Source organism: Leptopilina boulardi, unplaced genomic scaffold, assembly GCF_019393585.1.
Source record: "Leptopilina boulardi isolate dan_hultmark-lab unplaced genomic scaffold, ZJU_Lbou_2.1 LbouV2_305, whole genome shotgun sequence".
Taxonomy (NCBI): Eukaryota; Metazoa; Arthropoda; class Insecta; order Hymenoptera; family Figitidae; genus Leptopilina; species Leptopilina boulardi.
Window position 1 is genome coordinate 707729 of NW_026137869.1, and position 20697 is coordinate 728425.

At 27.1% G+C, this 20697-nt stretch overlaps 1 protein-coding gene across 1 annotated transcript; it reads right to left on the bottom strand.

Annotated features, from left to right (window-relative positions):
- Window positions 1–9312: 9312 nt before the first annotated feature.
- Window positions 9313–16284, bottom strand: LOC127283060 (uncharacterized). The gene is made up of 3 exons (XM_051307719.1): window positions 16158–16284; window positions 14404–15909; window positions 9313–14302 (listed from the first exon to the last, which is right to left on the bottom strand). Exons 1-3 carry the CDS (start codon window positions 16248–16250, stop codon window positions 11378–11380), a joined length of 4524 nt encoding a protein of 1507 aa, XP_051163676.1. The 5' UTR covers window positions 16251–16284; the 3' UTR covers window positions 9313–11377.
- Between the last annotated feature and the right edge of the window lie 4413 nt (window positions 16285–20697).

A 20697-nucleotide genomic window follows, 5' to 3' on the forward strand; every position in this document is an offset into this window, starting at 1 on the left:
CAAGATATGGATTCTTCATTTTATTATTATTTGAAGATGAAAAGAAGACGAGGGAGACAAAGAGCAAGAGGAAAAGAGAGTCGCCCGAAACAAGCCCGCCGCCGGCTTTCGCCGCCGTCGCCAAGTCATTTCAAATGTAGCTGACATCTTCGCACACCTGTATTTTTTTTCCAACACACACACATAAATACGTACAAAATAAAAAAAAAGCCACCTTATGTGAATATATAAAAGGAAAAACGAAATAGCTCGAATTTACACAAACACACACACAAACACGGTTCTTACTCTGTCATCCAAGGTCTTCGATCTTCAATTTCAAGAAAATTGTCGCGCTTGATTTCCCCCCCCCCCCTTTTTTTTAATCCAATTCATTTTTTTATTCGTCCAGTTTTAAAAATAATTTTTTTTATTAATTCATTTTTTTTTAAATTTTTTTCCCGCCTTTTTTCAAACAAATCATTCAAATTACAATTTATGGGGAAATAATGTCGTAAAACAATGTCTATTAATATTTGTATGAGAAATATAATTTTTAGAATCTCGGTGAAAAAAATTTTATGTGAATATTATATAAATAATATTGTGAACCTTTTTCAATAACTTTTTTTTGTATTGTTATTGTTTTTTTTTTTTTTGTGAATTTAGTGTGAAAACTATGGGAAAATTATTGTCTCTGTGAAAATTGTTACGTGTACGTACGCCGAATTTTTCCTGAAAAAAATAGAATTTTTATTGCGATTCTCGAACATTAGTTTTTTTTGGATAATTTTATACACTGGTAAAGAATCAGAAGTCAAGTAGATTTTTATTAATCATTTAAAATTTTTTTTTTAAGATTTCATTTTTAAATACTTTATAATATGTTCGAGATGTAGTAATAAAAATACATGAAGTTCTCAGTGGCTGTATTTTTTTTTTTTTTTCAAGTGAGCGACTATTTTTCGGGAGTTTGAACCATGACTTTATTCGCTATATATCTAGATGAAAAAAAAAAAACTATTTTTTTAAAGTGCGAAAAAGTGTAGACGAATATAGAATGCACGATAAGTTATAAGAGTGAGAATGAAGGAGAGCAGAAAGCGAAAGAGAGCGAAAAAAAGAGAAAATATATTCTCATTTTTGATTTTAAAATCAATTCAGGTGTTTTCACGTTAATGTTCGCTTCTATTTTGCTTTTATTTAGTCATGAAAAATGCAAATTTATTTGAGAAATATATAAAAAAAAAAATTATTCGGAAAAGTTTCTAATGAAATTAAAATTTTATTTAATGAATTTTTATTGAATTAAATTTTTAATTAACTTCATAAAAATTCATTAGAATTTTTTATTGAAATTTCTAATATTGAAAAGAATTTATCAATAAAAAAAAAAAAAAAAAATTTCCAGTAAATTTTTCATTATTTGTAAATTTAATGTTTCGTTTGAATTAAAATTTAATTTAATTAAAATTATTTTTATTAAATTAAATAATTTATCAAATGTTCAATTAAATTTTATAATTAAATGATAAAATTGAAAAAAAAATTTTGCATTAGAAATTTTTTTTCGAAGAAGAAGAAGAATAAGAAGAACATGAAATCTTTTGCATTTTTCTTTATCATATAAATATTGAAGCTTACACACGTGTGAAAGCACCAAAATTTTGTGAGATAACATATAGTATTTATATATGCACTTTGTGTGCGTCACGAAAGAGTTTATCTATATAGAGTGAGTTTCAACTTACATTATTATTAATATTATAGAAAGAGAGAGAGAGAGAGATGAAAAATTAAAAAACGTTCTGCGCCTTCGATCCTCTTTAAAAAAAAAAAAAGAAAAATGAAAGTTTACACGATTAATAATTTATTGACTAACTATATATGTAATTATTATTACTCTTAATACGCATATTTATTCAGATTATTTATTTTATTTTTATAAAGACTTTACAAGCAGCCTGATGGAATACTGTATTTAAAAAAAAAGTATGGATGTATTTAGAGTATAATAAGGAAAAAAATTTGTAAATATTAAAAAATATAGAAAAATCGCATTGTTATGTCAAAATCTATACTTCCGGTAACAAGTCGCGCTGCTGCTGCTGCTGTTACTATATATATATACATATTTTTTTCGACGTACCTCTTCGCAGAGTGTGATTTTCTTTTTTTCATACTGAAAGTGTTTATAGACAATTTTTTTTTTTTTTTATACTCGTTTATTATTTTTTTATATAGAGTGCAAATGTTGCGTCCGGTGATCTGTCCAACTGTTTATTGTTTTCTTTTTTCTTCAATTAATTAACATCACAAAATTTAATTCATCTTTTTCTTTGCTCCATCGTTTTTCAAAAAAAAAAATTTTAATTTTTTTCTAATTTTAATTTGGTTCAAATAATTTTTTTCTAAATACACGCTTCAAATGATTTTAAGTTGATTTAAATGATTTTAAATTGAATGAATTTAAATGACTTGAAATTAATTTGTTCCAAATAAAAATTATTTAATAACATATTTTTCAATTTTTTTTTATTATAGTGATTTCAAAAAATATCATTGAATGGAGTAAGGAAAAATATGAATTTTTTTTTTCCAAGACCAGTGAAAATATATTGTCGCATGACATTCTTTTATGAGAGTCTGTTGTGTGTTGTATTTTTTTTTTCTTTTTTTTTTTTTTTTTTTTTTTTTTTTTGATTTTGGTTGCAGATCACATTTTTTGTGATTTTAATTAAATGGCACTATACTTAATTTCTATTTATATTGGTCTTGTTTATAATTTTAATAATCATTTTTCTTTTGCGCACATTACCACAATGTCATTTATATAAATCATCGTGTCTGTGATATACATAATTTAAATAAATCTTATTAAAAAAAAAAAAAAAAAACCTTACAACTAAAATACTAATATCAATTTTGATTATAAACCTTCATCACGATTACAAATTAAATTTAATATCTCAAAAAAAATCGCGAATTTTATTATTTTTCATAATTTTTTTTTCACAATTTTTTTTTTTTTTATACACATTTAATGCAGCAGCGCAACACGTTACAAATATATATATATATAATATATTGCGAAAATGAAAATGAGACGAGAAGCGATTAATTTGAAAAAAAATTTTGGAGATAAATTTAAAAAAAAGAGAAATTCAAGCTTCCTATCATTTTTATTTTGTATCAGTATTTTTTTTTTTTAAAGAAATGAAATTAAAATCAAGAAACGGTCATCGATGTTAATTTTTTTTCTTTCTTATAATAATGAATCGAACGAAAAATTTTAATTTAAAAAAAAATCTGCTTTTTTGAAAAAAATGAATATTTTTAATTTTCTAAAACAATAATAATAATAATAATAATAATAATAATAATAATAATAATAATAATAATAATAATAAATTTTGATGACCGTTTGACAATTTTTTTTTTCGCTGTTTCAATCCCTCAAAAAAAAAATCGATGCATCCCATTATTATATTTTTATTATTATTGTACGATATATAAGATAAATAATTCGATTGTAATTAACTTTTCAATTGCTTCGTACACATATTATTGTAAATAAAAAAGGATTTAATAATGTCAAAAGCTGCAAAAAAAAAAAAAAAAAAAATTATTATACTATATGTGGATATGTATAATGTATTATATATGGGTCGCCAAATTAGATGCCCAAAATCCGTTGTATCATATTAAACCAAAGACGTTCATTCATTGAAAAATCTGATTTTTTATATTTTCATCCTTATCCTACATTATCCTTTTATCAGTTTTATCTTCGTTGTTTTTTTAAAAATATAAAATTGATTTAATTGCTATTAATTAATTAATTTCTAATTTTTATATTTTTTCAATTATAATATAAAAAATTTATTTGATTCAAATAATTGTTACTTTCCCTCATAACAAAAGGATATCCCTAGGATATCCATATCAATGGTCGATATCCTAGAATAGTCCCCAGGATATCTTGGGATATCCATAGGATATCCAAACCACCGGTCTGTGGGACATCCATAGGATATCCACAGGATATCCCTAAGACATCCACAAAATATCTATTGGATATTATATCGCAGGATATCCATGGGATATCCTCAGGATGTCCGTGGGATATTCACGGGATATTTAATATCTAAACATATATTTTTAAAGGTTAAAATTGTTAAGCTAATATATAAAATATTTATAAAATATTTATATAAAATTTAATTCACAGAATATTCTCACTCGTAGTCTCATAATGACTTTAAAAACAGTATCCTGAGAATATATTCTTGACATCCAGAAGATATACTGAGAATATCCTGAAAATATCTGTGGAATATCTGGAGGACATTTATGAAAGTCTATAGAGATATCCAGAAGATATCCTGTGGATATCCTCAGATATCCATGGGATATCCAAAGGATATCCAAACCGCCGATTTTTTGGATATCCTTAAGAGATCCTTTTGATATCCATAGGACATCCCTAGGATATCTGCGGGATATTATCAATATATCCCAAGATATCTTGTGTTATTAGGGTTAATAAATAAATAAATTAAATATTTAATAAATTATTTAAAAAAATTTTATTAATTATTATTAATAAAATTTGTTTTTTATGCAAGAAAATGAAAATTCCTTTCTCGTTTCTCGTGCGGGATTTTTTAAAAGAGGAAACGAATGAGTGTATATACACTCATGATCATTCAAGCCGCCATATTTGCCCACGTAGACCAACTTACTTTCTCATAAAAATTCTTCAAGACGATGCTGGATCGACTGTTTGACGTATATCGTCCTTCCCTTCAACTTCTTCGTCCAGGTGGTCCTTCTTCTCTTTCTTTCTCACTCTTTCATTCTCTCGAGAGCGCGGCGCCGAGGTGTCAATGTTTTAGCTGGCTATTAAGATCGTTAGGATCGTGCGCTCTGTAACTTATTTTCTTTTGAGTATATACCGCGTCACGATTATAATGTGTCACTCATCATCAGTGTTTTACTGAGAGAAAACAATGATAATCGTATATAATTTTTTTTTGCATATTTACAGTGAAATTGTCACTCGAATAAAACATTTTTTTTTTCGATTAATATTTGTTTTTTGAGTAAGAAAATCATATTTTTGAATTTTTTTCCCTCGTGCAAATTTTTTTTTGTAACAGCAAATTATGCATTTTCGAGGTGTAACATAATGTCACCGGTAGAGAAAGCAGTTAATCCAAATGTAAAAAAATAAATCACCATTTGAAAGATAATTAAATTACCCTCACAAACCATTGGTCAACAAATAAAATTCATTCAAAATTATCAGAGTTACAGTCGATCAAAGTTCAAATTTTAAGCAAATTTTAAGGATTTTTAGACATTTGTCTAAAATTTCGCTAATTTTTTCAAAGTCAAAATAATCAAAAAAAGGCAAGTTTTAAATTTTTTTATTAATAATATATTTAATTACAAAACTTTTAAGCCTTTATAGACCTCGATCGGATAAAAAAATGACTATTCTACACTAGATTTATTAAACAAAGTAATTTTTCACTTTTAGTATATTTTCAAGTGATTTCGATCTATATATCAGTTTTGTATAAAACTAAGTTAAGCAACCCAAGAAGCACGTAATATAACCTCAATATCAAGGTAATATTACATGTAAGATTCGTAATATAACGTTGTAATATTACAGTAATCTTACAGTGATCTTAAAATGTCCGCCTCAAGGTAATATTACCGGTAATGTTACTGTAATATTACGCGCTAATATTAAGGTAATATTACAGTAATATTGCAGTAATATTATACCGTAATATTAAGGTAATATTATACCGTAATATTAAGGTAATATTACAAGAGAATATTACAGTAATATTATGGGAACATTTCTTTACGAAAAAAATCTACCCATCCAGGGAATCGAACCCCGAACTCAAAGCACACGAGTCCAGAGTTTTACCAACAAGCCAAATTGACTTATAATATATTTACATTTTTTATACTTTATGAATAACTCAAATCAGTCTGTAATATTACTGTAATATTACCGTTAATATTACAGTAATATTCCCGGTAATATTACCTTGAGGCGGACATTTTAAGATCACTGTAAGATTACTGTAATATTACAGCGTTATATTACGAATCTCACGTGTAATATTACCTTGATATTGAGGATATATTACGTGCTTATTTGAGAGGTCAATAAAACATTTTCCAAAAGAAATTTACTATTTTTCAGTCAACTAAAACTAACGGTAGTTGAATTTTTCGACTAATTTTTTTCAGTGTATCCACCAGCAGTTATTTTAAAATTACAAAAAAATCAGTAAAAAATAAACTCAATAAAAAAACTAGTAGATTTGCGACTACTTTTTAACTACCCTGCATAGTTCAATAGGTCCTTAACTGAATTTAAAAAGGACTATTAAAAAGTAGTTAAAAGAACTAAGAATTTAGTTGGGTGAAGGAGATTTTGTAATTGTTCTAATTTTTGAAGTTGAATTTAACTACTTTTGTTAAGTACAATTAACTATTAATTTTTAACTCCATATAAAAAATAGTTACACGCACATAGTTAAAATAACCAAAAAAGTAGTTACTTTTACTACTTTCAAGTCAGTTAACTAAAGGTAGTTGGAATTTCCGTGGAGTAGTTTCCGTAGAATCGTTTCACCTGGGTTTTTATCCGATCGAGGTCTATAAAGGCTTAAAAGTTTCGTAATTAAATATATTATTAATAAAAAATTTAAAACTTGCCTTTTTTGATTATTTGACTTTGAAAAAATTAGCGAAAGTTAGAGGAAATGTTCAAAAATCATTAAAATTTGCCTGAAATTTGAACTTTGATCGACTGTAACTCGTCAGCTACTATTAAATATTCTACTACTATTATATCTTCAAACTATTATTTTTTATACTACTATTAAATCTTCAGCTATACTATTATATTATTACTTTTATAGTTGAAGTTATAGTATTTTATAATTTTTCTTCTATTTAACTTTAACAAACTATTATATTTTCAACTATACTATTATAACTGAAATTGTACCTACACTGAGAAAAAAAATTTAGTGTTTGCAACAAAATTGTTTGGTGTGGCAATTTTGGTTCTTGTAACCAAATTTTGGTTGGATGAAACAAAGTCGTAGAGTTATCTCAACCAAACATTTAGTTAGGCCAACAAAATTATTTGGTTGAACATTTTTAAATTATAACTAAAATTTGGTTACGACAAGAAAATAATTTGGTTAACACAACAAAATAGTTTGGTCTAAAAAACTATATGATCGTTTGTTGTCCTAACCAAAATTTGGTTGCGACAACCAAATAATTTGATTCGCTCTCAGCTTACAGCTTAAGAGGACAGTTAGTTTAAATCTCTCACAAGGATGCGTAGTCCAGTGGTCAGAGCTCCCGACCTTCAGTTTTAAAACAGAGGTTCGATCCCAGGCGGAGATGAAATTTTTCAAAGTCCACAAATATTTCAATTGAATAAATATAAATTCAATGTTAAATTGATAATAAATAAATAATGAAATAAATAAAAAAGAAAAGAAATAAGGTAGAATAAAATTTTTAATTTTACAAAACAAAATGTTTGTTTGGTCAACCCAACATTTTTGTTGGCCTAACAAAAAAAATTTGGTTGAGCTAACCAAACATTTTTGGTATGCCAACAAAAAACACTCAACCAAATTTTTTGATTGACTCAAAGAAATAGTTTGGTTGCTTAAATACCAACAACATTTTTTTGTTGGCCCAACCAAATTTTGGTTGCTCTGACTAAACATTTTTCTCAGTGTATAGTTGTAGAATTATTTCTTGCTTGCTTGTAGCTTCAATATAAATATAATGTACACTGAGAAAAAAGGTTTGAGCTGACAACCAAATATTTCATTTAATACATGTGCAACTAAAATTTTTTGGTTGACACAACTAAACTTTAGTTGACAACAACCAAAGTTTGTTTCAGACGACTAAATAAGAAAATGAAAAAGAATTTGGTAGTCTCAACCAAACTTTGGTTGATGTCAACTAAAGTTTAGTTGTGTCAACCAAAAAATTTTAGTTGCACATATATTAAATGAAATATTTGGTTGCGTCAGCTCAAACCTTTTTTCTCAGTGTAAAGTAAATTAACTTTGCCTACAAAATTGTGCGAATAAAAAAAATTAATTTAGGCAAATTAAGAAATAGAAACAGAAAAGGGCGAGTGTATGATATCGGTATGACGTCATTGGAAAGTTCTTCTTTTAAATAATCATCATCCAGTTATGCATTTCCTGTGGCAAAAGAAAAGGATCTTGAGAACCGCGTACATATATATATATATATATATTCAAGGATCCTGTGCGTGTTTGTTGTTCGATCGGGTTCCACATTCAATTTTTGGTATCTGCAGAATCCAAAGGAAGCCTTTTGTCTCGCGTTTATTGGAAGTTGTGTGTCTCGAGGGTCACTAGGAATGTAGCGGGAGTCCAGCTTTGTGGACCCAACGAGATGAGGACCATGAAGATCGGTAAGGTGGAGGCGGAGGACGACGACTTCTTCTTCTTCTTCTTCTTCTTCATCTTCCTTCCATTGGGAACATATATGCGGGCACACTGTCCTAATTACAACCGGGCCTCCTATTTTTTCAAGCTGAAAGGAGCCGAAATATTCGCCCCGCGGCTATGGACTAGACGCAATTCGGTATAGCTCCCAGGACTACTCTTCTCATTCTCAAATATATATATATATATATATATATATATATATATATATTCGCTCTCATATACATATATATATATATAAAGTCTGCGGAGGCCCAAAATGTGCCCCGAAAAAAAAGGATCGACCGCCATCGTCGTTTTGATGCGACACGTTATATTGCCGCAGTTTTTCCAAAACCATTCAAATATATAGTATAACCATTAACAGAAATTTTTTTTCCCCTTCGCTCTTTCATTCTCTCTTCTTCTCATTCAAGCCTCGCCGCATGAGATTCGATCTTACCTTTTGCGCGTATATACCATTCGCTAAAGAGAATTCTCCAAGCTTTCCCGGATACTTCACCTTCTATTGTATTGACGATTTCACAGGGCCCGAAATTTCATTCATTCCATTCTTGCGCACTTACAACTACAACCTTCACAAAGTAATGGATATATATATATATATATATATTTTTTTTCTCTTTCGAGCTTTTCCATTAAAAGGTATTTTATGTGTATGGTAATTGTTCCTATATTCATGCGGAACAATTTCTTATATAACTTCTTTTTTTTTTTAACATTCCAATGTTTCTCACAGGAAATTTGATTTTCATGGAAGGAAATAGAATTGAACTAGATAAAATACATTATAAAGGATTTATTTCATATTTCAAAAAAATTACAATATAATTGTCACATGTAGGAAAATTTTAAAACTTATACAATTACACGGTTTTTTTTACCATGTAAGTTAAATTTTATTTTCACGTAGATTAAAACATTAAAGAAAATATAAATTTGAGGCATTCTTTGTCAATAAGACACACCCGCCCAGAATATTTTTAATGAAAAAAAGGTTTCTATTAGATCAAATTACAGCAAAATTTTATCTATTTTTTCATTTCGTATGGCACTTTTTAAATATTTAATATGGAGGGCCACAAAAGTCAAAAAAAAACTGCAATGTCAGCACGAATGAAAAAAATGTTTAACATATAAGTTACATTTATAATTAAAAAGATTAGAAGTAATTACAAATAACAATAATAATTACAAAAATTAGGTAGAATTTTTCTCTTCAAAACTGTTCATAAAATATAGTCAACTTTTACGAGAGTCACGAACAGTAGATTAATGTCTCAAAGAAAGGTAATAAATATACGTTAATGTTGCAAATGCACAGAAAACGAAAACGTATAAAAGCTTATTTAATAATCTTCAACCTGGAAGAGTTGTACGCAAAATTCAAAACATTCAAGCTTCACATATGACGATAAAAATAACCACAACATAGTTTACTTACAAACTGTGATAACGTATCTCCATTCAAAATTCAAAAATTTAAAATGGCGGATTAAATATGGCGGATAAAATTAAAAATTGAGCTAGACTCGTGAAATGTACTACTTGGGGGTTTTCGAGGTCGCTGGTTACAAATTTGATGTCAGTTTTTAAAAATAATAAATGGCGGATTCAAAATGGCGGACCAAACATTTAAAAAATGGAGCTAATTTCGTAAAAATGTCTACATAGGGGTTTTTTTGGTCGCTGATTACAAATCCGATGTCAGTTTTAAAAATTTTTTGAATGGTTGATGACAAATCTCTATTTAAAATTCAAAATGGCGGATAGAATTAAAAAATTAAGCTAGTCTTGTGATTATTAATTAAATAATCCTCACGTAATTTCCATAAAAAGTTATCTGGCGTTGTATTTGATTAGTTCAAATGGCACCTTTTTACGTTCTATATAAAAAAGTTAGATCAATTTTTTATGTTTTGGTCCACCATTTTAAATTCACTATTTTGATTTTTTAAAAAGTAACAATGAATTCGTAAAGATTGTCCTGAAAAACCCTTAGGTAGACATTTTAACGAGTTTAGCTCAATTTTTTGGATTTTTGGTCAGCCATTTAGAATTTTTAAAAATTACCCGCAGATTCGTAATCAGTGACCCCGAAAACTCCCGAGTAAACAATTTCACGGGTTTAACTCAATTATTTAAATTTTGGGCTACTATTTTAAGTCTGCCATTTTGAATTTTTAAAATCTAATAACGGATTTGTATTCAGCGACCCCAAAAACCCCCGAGTAACAAGTTTCAGGCGAATCTAAACGATTTTTTAATTTTTGTCCATCATATTGGATCCGCCATTTTGAATTTTTGAAAACTAACACCGGATTCGTCATCAGCGACTCCAAAAACCCCCGTGTAACAAGTTTCAATCGAATCTACACGATTTTTCATTTTTTGGTCCGCCATATTGAATCCGCCATTTTGAATTTTTGAAAACTAACACCGGATTCGTAATCAGCGACCTCGAAAACCCCCAAGTAGTAATTTTCACGAGCATTTTAAGGATATCAAAAATTTTAAGCAAATTCGGACAATTTACAAAAATTTTGACAAAAATAATAGACTTTTCTCTCCAGAGGCTGTCAAGTGACTGTCATCAGAGACTGTAATGTTTGTATTTTCTTTTAAAAATAAATTATTATAATAATACACTCGTTTTAATATCATATTTCAAGAGATAATTTCATATTTCTTGCTGATAATGCAGTTTTTTTTTACTTTTGTGGCCCTCCATATTAAATAATTAAAAAGTGCCATACGGCATGAAAAAAAAATAGATAAAATTTGCTGTAATTTGACCTAATAGAAACCTTTTTTTCATTAAAAATATTCTGGGCCCCATTTACAAATTACTATACTAATTGCAATTCTTTGCTATAAGCATTCAAAAAATAATTAGTACAAGTTTTTTCATCAGCTGGCATAAATTGACCATCACCAACTAATTCAATATCAACATTATCAATAAATTTAGCCAACGATGTAAAATCATGTTTATCATTATCAGAATAAAGACGTACTGTCCACGTAGCAAAAGGACTCAAAATATAATCATTATTATCAAAATTAGAACGTCTTTTTCTTAATGTATTGTCATTTGAAAATAATGTGCCAAAAGAACCGGATTTAATTAAATGTATTTTATCATCACATCTATAGTAAGAATCACCATTGTGATCATAAAATATTTCATATTCATTTAAAGCATTTTGTAATTCGTCATTAATTTTAACATCTGTGGAAGTAAGTAAAAATTTTACTTCTTCAAATTTTAATGCATTTAAACGTTCTGTTTTTGAAATATTAGCAAATAATTTAATTTCTTTTCCTTTGAGAAAATCTTCAATTATTGATGAATACTCCTTGTTATTCCATTTATAAAATGCAGGTTTAGTTCCACCATTTCCAAATTTGCATTCCTTGATTTTTTTAAATAATGGACCTTGTGCACTTTTTTTGTTTAAAAAGATGTTTAAACTTTTCATTTTTTCAAAAATAATACTTGCTTTTCTAAGACCATTTTCAAATAAATTATGAGGATTTGTCATGAATTCGGCGAATTCTCTAATATATGGATATGTATAACCTTTCATTGCAATTATTAACTTATCATAATCATCAATAATACGATTTGAATAATGTATCTCCTCTAGCTTTGTAATATCTTCAATAAGTTGAAAATCATTTATATTTGGAATATCATAAGGTACAATTGCCAAATCTTTTGAAAAATCAGCACGTTTTATTTCAGTTTTAAATTCTTTAATTCGAACATGCATTTTAATAATAGCACCCATAGCATTTTTAATTTTTTCCAATATTTCCATAACTTCAGTACCCACTTTAAATTCTTTAGTCCATTTGGTCAATTCTTTTGAAACACCAGTTAAATAATCATCCATTTGAAATTGTTGATATTCAAGTAGTGCTCTTGATGATATTGCAAATTTATCAGAACTTTTATGTAAATCCTTTCGAATACGTTCAATTTGTGGTCCTAAATCATTATGAACACTTTTTTTAAATTCTTCCAATTTTTTAATATCATTCTCCTGTTCTTTAATTTGTTTATCAATTTGATTCATTTCAGCTACATCTTTTGCATGTTTATTATATCTTCCTATACCTAAATTAACAACATCTAATGTAATTTTTGCTCCTTTCATAATTTTTAATGATCTTTCGTAATTTTTATTTTTCTTCACATTCTTTTGTGTCAATTCATTTTCTTTATTTTCTAAAATTGTTAACATACAATTCTGTCGATCTAATTCTGGTTCTGATTTTGATAGACATTGATCATGTACTTCTTTATCAATATCAATTAATGGTTTTGCCTCATCAGCTGATAATTTTAATTGATCTTTCTTTTCCCTTAATTCCTTTAATTTATCTTCAACAATTTTTAAATCATTTTTTGTTCTATTATTATAATATGTAGTTGATTTGTTAACAAATTTATTAACTGCATCTGGTAATTTAATTTCATTGTACTTTATTGTATCACCAGAATCTAATAATTTATCTTCAGCCAAAGATGCACCTTGTGATATTACACTGGCAACAACTGCACAAACAGGATTTACAAATGACAATCCAAAAAGAACAAATTGAAAAATTGTGAAAAAAGTCCTTAAGATCATTTTTCTCTTAAGTTCCTCCTTTTTTTCCTTTAACTTTGCAAGATCTTCTTGCTTCTTCACTATCATATCATCAACTTCTTTAATTAATTTTTCAATTTCTTGATTTAAATTATTAATTCTATCATCTATATAAGCTTTTAATTTATAATCAATTAAATCTTTAGCATTTTTAATTTCATTTTCGAAAATTTTTCTAAAATTATCGCCAATTTTTTGGAATTTTCTGCGAATTTGAAAATGATGTAATTTTTCACCATCATCGATACTTTGTTCCAAGTAGAGATCAATTTTAACAACAGCTTGATCATTTGAATTTAAATCAAATTCATTAATTTTTTTCAAAGCCATATCCTCTAATTTAGAAATTATTGTCTTATAATCATTAGATTGTTGATTAATTTCTGTTTCACTTTTATATAATTCAATTCCCTCTTGATAACCCTCGTACATAATCATTAAAATAGATTTATTTAATTCCACAGAATAATAATATTCCAAATTATATAATTCCTGAACAAAATCTAATGTTGTAAGATTTTTTAAAAACAACAAATTATTATTGAGTTGTCTATACATATTTGCTTGTCTAATTGTACTATTTTTTAAAATATTATTCATAATATATTTTCTATAATCAGCAACAGTAACAGAAAAATCATCTAATTCATTTTGTTTATTGTTAACATCTTTGTCAATTTTAAATGTTCTAAGTTTTCTCAAATGTTCAACATAAAGTTGTGGATGCTGAAAACTTTGAAAATCACCCACTTGAAATGTTCCATTAAATCCAGATTTACCATCAACACCATTTACTGTTGATATATTAATATTTAAAGTATTTGAATTATTTACGTGGAAAATTTTAACATCACCGGATATTCCACCTTTTCCACCGTTGCCCCCAATACCAACCTGAAGTAAACTCAAATTTTTCGTATCATCAATTACAACTTGCATTCCATCTAAACCGTCTCTTCCATTCCCTCCTCTACCACCATTACAGGAAATATAAAAATTTTCACCATTAATTACAGTATCAACTATTCCATAAAATGATCCACCATTTTTTCCTTGTACCCCAGATAAACCATCAAAACGCTGATAACTATCTTGTTTTCTATTATATTGGAGTCCCTGAATAAATTTTTAAAATATTTAATATTAAAATTTTACTATTAAATTAGTTTTAATATAAGTAGAATTAAAAATATATTTTTAAAAATTTCTCAACTTACCAAATTATTATATTCAGAAGCACCATCTAAATTTATAATTCTATTTTGAATAATTTCCCAAATTGGTGCAATTATAATGACTTTCTTGATTTCATTACTAATTAAATCTTCATTGATAATTATTTTTTCCAATGCCAATAGTTCTATCCATGTCACTTTACCAGGACAATAATTTTTATATAAAATTTGACTGAAGATTAATAATTTTCCTTTAATGTGTAATTTATATGTTCCATTATCTAATGGAGAGCATAAATGAAATAGTTTTGAATTAAATAAATTGTTAACGGTAAAAAATACTTGTTTCAATATCTCTTGCTTTTCTCCATCAATTTTCGATATTTCCTCATATAATTTATATGATATTTGAATTTCATTTTTATTTATTTCATTTTTATACATTGTTATCAAATTATTGAACCATTCTTCTTCTCCTTGCAAATAATCAACTTTTAAATCTGATTCACTGATGAATTTTAATGCCTTACTATAGGTATCATCACCAATATATTTCATAAAACAAATTAATCGAACAATTTCATGTTCTTCTTTATCACAAAAATTATTGTCAATAAATTTTTCAATTAGTAAATCGTATTTAGGTTCATTTGTTGATGTTTTTTTATAAAATTCCTTTATTAAATTTAAATAAATTAATACACCCTTTGGTGATGATATATCCATTGAAGATGATTCATTTAAATTAGTTTTCAATAAATCGAATTTATTATTTAATAATTTCAAATTCTCATCAGTTATAGTGGTATGAATTTTTAAAAAATTATTACTCGTTGATATATAATTAGATTGAAGAATTCTTTGTGGATTTTTAGATAAAATAAACATTTCAAAAGTTAAATTTTTTACATGTCTCTCAAGAAATGGTGCTATTAATAAATATTCCAATTGCTCTTTATCAGTTAATTTTATAAAATCACCATCAATATTCATAAGCAATGCAGCAATATTTGAAGAATTTCCAAATTTGGAAAATTTCTCATAAAAATAATTTTCTAATTTATTTATATCAATTATATATTTACTTGGCTCTTTTATACTTAATGGAAGAAAAATAATTTTTCCATTAAGTTCAGTGTAGTGATTTAAAATATCAATTTCTAAAATTTTTAATACATTACTTAACATTGAATTAAAGGTGTCTTTTTTAATTTCCTCTGAGCATGTTACGGCAATTTTTATTTCATCCGCCGATTTTAAAGTTCTTTTTATTAAATAATTTGATAATAATTCATTTTTAACATTTCGAGGATAAACAAAAATATATCTCTCCTTATTGTAATATAAATAATAATGTTGCTTAATATCGTTGTAAATGAATTTTTCTTGAGAAGATAAATTTCCTTTTTCCTCAGGTAATAATCTATTATTGTTACTCAAAAATTCAGCTAATTTAATACTATCATTCATATCCTCAGCTACAATGATAAAAAGTTTATCATAATTTGGCTTTATAAAGTCATTTATTATCGTCAAGGATACGTCGGTCTGAAAAATTTGGTTTATTTGTTTGTTTTTTAAATCTGCTATATATATTTTGAATTAAAATTTTTGGGTGAGAGGAAAAATAAGTAATAATATAATATATTGCATTATATTAATAATATAATATAAAATTTAAAATAATATAATTATAAATAAATAATAAATTAATTTTTTTAGATAGAAAATATTTTCAATTATAATAGAAAAAATAGAATTTAAAAAGAAATATATTAAAATTTTTTTAAACTTACATTTACATGAGGATTTAAGTTTTTAGAAAAACATAAAGTATTTATTTGTATGAAAATTGCGATAAACAGCAACATTTCCTTACGAATTATCATTTTTTTTTTTTTTGATTAAGATTATCGAAAAAAGTATATTACATATATATTTCAAATTAAAACCAGTGGAATTTATACTCTATTTTCACATAATTATTTCCATAATTATGGAAATTTAATGTTTAAACAGCTTCTATGTTTGATAATAGAAAAACTACCGATCATGAAAAACTCAAATTCAAACAATGTTTATCACTATCATTATTAGTTTAAATATATTAAAAATAGTGAATTTGCGTCTTCGTATTCACTTCCATGTTTAATTAAAAAATAAAAATAAAGAAATATAATTTACATATAATGCGTTTTACATATATTTTATTCAATTACAAATATTTGATAACAATGATTATGACGTCAATTTGTATAATATTCGTATAATTTACATTAAAAATTATAAAAAGTTAGTTCTTTTTACATTAAAATGTATATCTAATCAAATTGTTTAAACAATAAAAATAACATCCAAAGACGAATAATGATAATTTTTTTTTTAAATTGTTTTTTAATAAAAAATAATTTGTTTATTACAATAATTATATTTTTTTTTTATTAATAGAATTATGTAGTTATTTATTTATTATTTTAAAAATTTTAATTTTTAAAGACAAATTAACCGCCGGCGACCAAAAGGGCTTACGCATGAATTTCGTTGGCCCCGCGTTCAGCGAGTTTCCAGCTATTCCAGGGGCCAATGAAAACCTTGCCTAAGCCTTTTTGTTCGCCGGCGGTTCAATTAATTAATTTGTCTTTAAAAATGAAATTTTTCTTTAAAAAAATAAATAAATAACTACATAATTCTATTAATAAAAAAAAAAATTCAAATAGAAGAATTCATTATTATTTCTCTTATATCGCATTAGCTACAAAATAGATTTATATTCTAATAATAATAATAATAATAATAATAATAAAAACATGTTTATAGGCTCGATTTAGTATAATTTGGTTTGACTTTAGTGTATTTATAATAAGTTTGGACCCGTAGTTGATTTTTTATATTCGTTTATACAAACGATGAGACCAAGTGAAAATTAATGTTTATCAAGGGGGAAAGTAAGGGGGGGAGGGTTGTTAGAATGGCACACGGTCATCACTGATTGAGAGGGCGGTACCATGTGTTAATAGGTTCTATCTTCTCCACTTTCTCTCTCTCTCTTCTTCTTCTTCTTCTTTCTTCTTTTAGCGCATATCATTTTTTGCCGATGAAAACAATCTTCCCTCTAGACTTATATTCTTATTTCACGACTAATTTCATCTTGTTAGCCAACAGGACTTATATCCTATATATATAGGTCCTTTTAACAGACCTTAATGGTCGCGCGTTAACCTCCACACGCCCAAAGTGCGTCGGTATATTTATATTTTCACTACATATATATATATGAGACGTGGATTAACGATTTGACACGCCATTGTGTGATTTCGGTGGTAGGTTATAACCGACAAAAACCTGTTGGATGAAATCATAAAAAAAAAAATTTGAATAATTTCCATGGGCAGTCGATTTTTTTATGACGATCCAACTTTTTATGTATATTATATAAATATGTATATAAATCTTCTAGGGAATATTTTGATAGTTATTTGCTATGTATAAAAAAATATTTATTATATTTAGAATTTAAAAAAAAACTGATGTCTAATTCGTAATCAGCGACATCGAAAACCCCCGAGTAACGAATTTGAAACAAATCTGATCAATTTAAAGAAAAAAAATTCCGCCATATTGGATCCACCATTTTAAATTTTGAAAATCTGATATCAAATTCGTAATCAGCGATACCGAAAACCCTCGAGTAATGAGTTTCAATCGAATCCGACTAATTTAAAAAAAAATTCCGCCATATTGGAGCCGCCATATTGAATTTTGAAAATCTGATATCAAATTCGTGATCAGCGATACCGAAAACCCCCGAGTAACGAATTTGAAACAAATCTGATCAATTTAAAGAAAAAAAGTCCGCCATATTGAATTTTGAAAATCTGATATCAAATTTTTAATCAGCGATACCAAAAACCCCCGAGTAACAAATTTGAAACAAATCTGATCAATTTAAAGACAATAAGTCCGCCATATTGGATCCGTCATTTTGAATTTTGAAAATCTGATATCAAATTTGTAATCAGCGATACCGAAAACCCCCGAGTAACGAATTTGAAACAAATCTGATAAATTGAAAGAAAATAAGTCCGCCATATTGGATCCGCCATTTTGAATTTTGAAAATCTGATATCAAATTTGTAATCAGCGATACCGAAAACCCCCGAGTAACGAATTTAAAACAAATCTGATAAATTGAAAGAAAATAAGTCCGCCATATTGGATCCGCCATTTTGAATTTTGAAAATCTGATATCAAATTTGTAATCAGCGATACCGAAAACCCCCGAGTAACGAATTTGAAACAAATCTGATCAATTTAAAGAAAATAAGTCCTCCATATTGGATCCGCCATTTTGAATTTGGAAAATCTGATGATTCTGTGAACTGCGGGGAATGTATATAAATAAATAAATGTCAAATTTGTAATCAGCGATACCGAAAACCCCTGAGTTACGAATTTGATACAAATCTGATCAATTTAAAGAAAAAAAGTCCTCCATATTGGATCCGCCATTTTGAATTTTGAAAATCTGATATCAAATTTGTAATCAGCGATACCGAAAACCCCCGAGTTACGAATTTGATACAAATCTGATCAATTTAAAGAAAAAAAGTCCTCCATATTGGATCCGCCATTTTGAATTTGGAAATCTGATGATTCTGTGAACTGCGGGGAATGTATATAAATAAATAAATGTCAAATTTGTGATCAGCGATACCGAAAACCCTCTAGTAACGAGTTTCTATCGAATCCGATTAATTTAAAAAAAAATTCCGCCATATTGGAGCCGCCATTTTGAATTTTGAAAATCTAACTTCATATTCGTAAGCAGCGTCCTTTTTCTATAAACACATATATTTTCCACTAGTAAAATAATATATCTAAGAAGTAAAATAAAGAAAACAATCACAGTAGTATAATAAAGAAAATAATTGAAAAAATTAAAAAGTAATTTATCATTAAAAAAAAAAACATTAAAAAATCAAGGATTTTCTTTGCATATAAAATAATATTCCACAATTTTCATTGAAGCGAAAACTGAAGGTCTATATATTATATTTTATATTAGGGAAAAAAAAAATCAGTTTCCTCAATGTAAAAAATTTTATTTCCTCATTGAGTGGGGAAAAAAAAATGATTTGAAAAAACTCATTAAGACAAAATGCAAATGACGAAAGAGTGAGAGAGAATCTTTTTCCAGATTCTATATTTTGAAAGGTACATCATTGACAGTCGATTGGTACATAAAACGGAACGGTGTGCGGCTTCGGAGAAAAGCGAAGCCGTTCGTGGGAACCGTGAGACAGCTTCTACGAATAAGAAGAAGGTTTGCGCGCGCGATGAAGACATTGCTTTGGAGGGACAAACAAAAAAAAAAAAAAAAAAAAAAAGAGAGAAAATCCCCCAACAAAGATAGAATGTGAAAGAAGAGGATTTCAATATGGAAATTTTGCTCTTTTGTGACATTGGCGTAGTCACATTGGAATCTTTCATGTCTTTCATATATATATATATACATGTATTTCATTTTCAATCGGCCAATGGGATCCATTTTGTTTTGGAGAGGATAACAAAACTACTTTCGATGCATATATAATATATACGTGCGGGAGGTTTTTCGATAACTTCGAATGAGAATACTTTTGGAGACCAACACTTTAAACGGCTAATTGCCATATTGATAACAAAAAAAAAAAGTTTATAATAAGAAAAGGACAAATCAAAAATGTATGGGAACGAAAAAAAGTCGTCTCGCTTCGATATATATGCGTCACACGCAGAGGTTTCTTTTGATCTCGCGGCTTAAATATATATATACGGTTCAAGATTCTACTATATATACTCATATTCTATCTTTCTCAGATTCACAAAGTTGAAATTAAGTTATTTCATCGTTTTATATACATATCTAATTAACATTTTGTTTTATTCAAAACATAAAATTTATTTCTGTACGAATATTTTTTTTTTTTTACTACTTTTGGGACATTTTTTTTTTGCCTTATCTTCATTATCAATATTTTTATCTTCCTTCAATACGACGTTATTGTTACTTCTAATTTAAAGTATTTTTTCATTTTTTTTTCTAGATGTTTTCTTATAAATAAAGTGTCATTTTTTATTTGATGATTATCATACGGAGAATATGCGACTATAAGGTTACTAGAGCAACGGTTACAATGATAAAAGGTTTGATAGCAACAGTTTCTATGGTAACTGGTATTATAGCAACAGTTACTATGGTAACAGGTGTCATAGCAACCGTTGCTATGGTAGCGGTTACCATGGCTACGGTTGCTACGGTAACAGATTTCATAGCAACGGTTTCTATGGTACAGT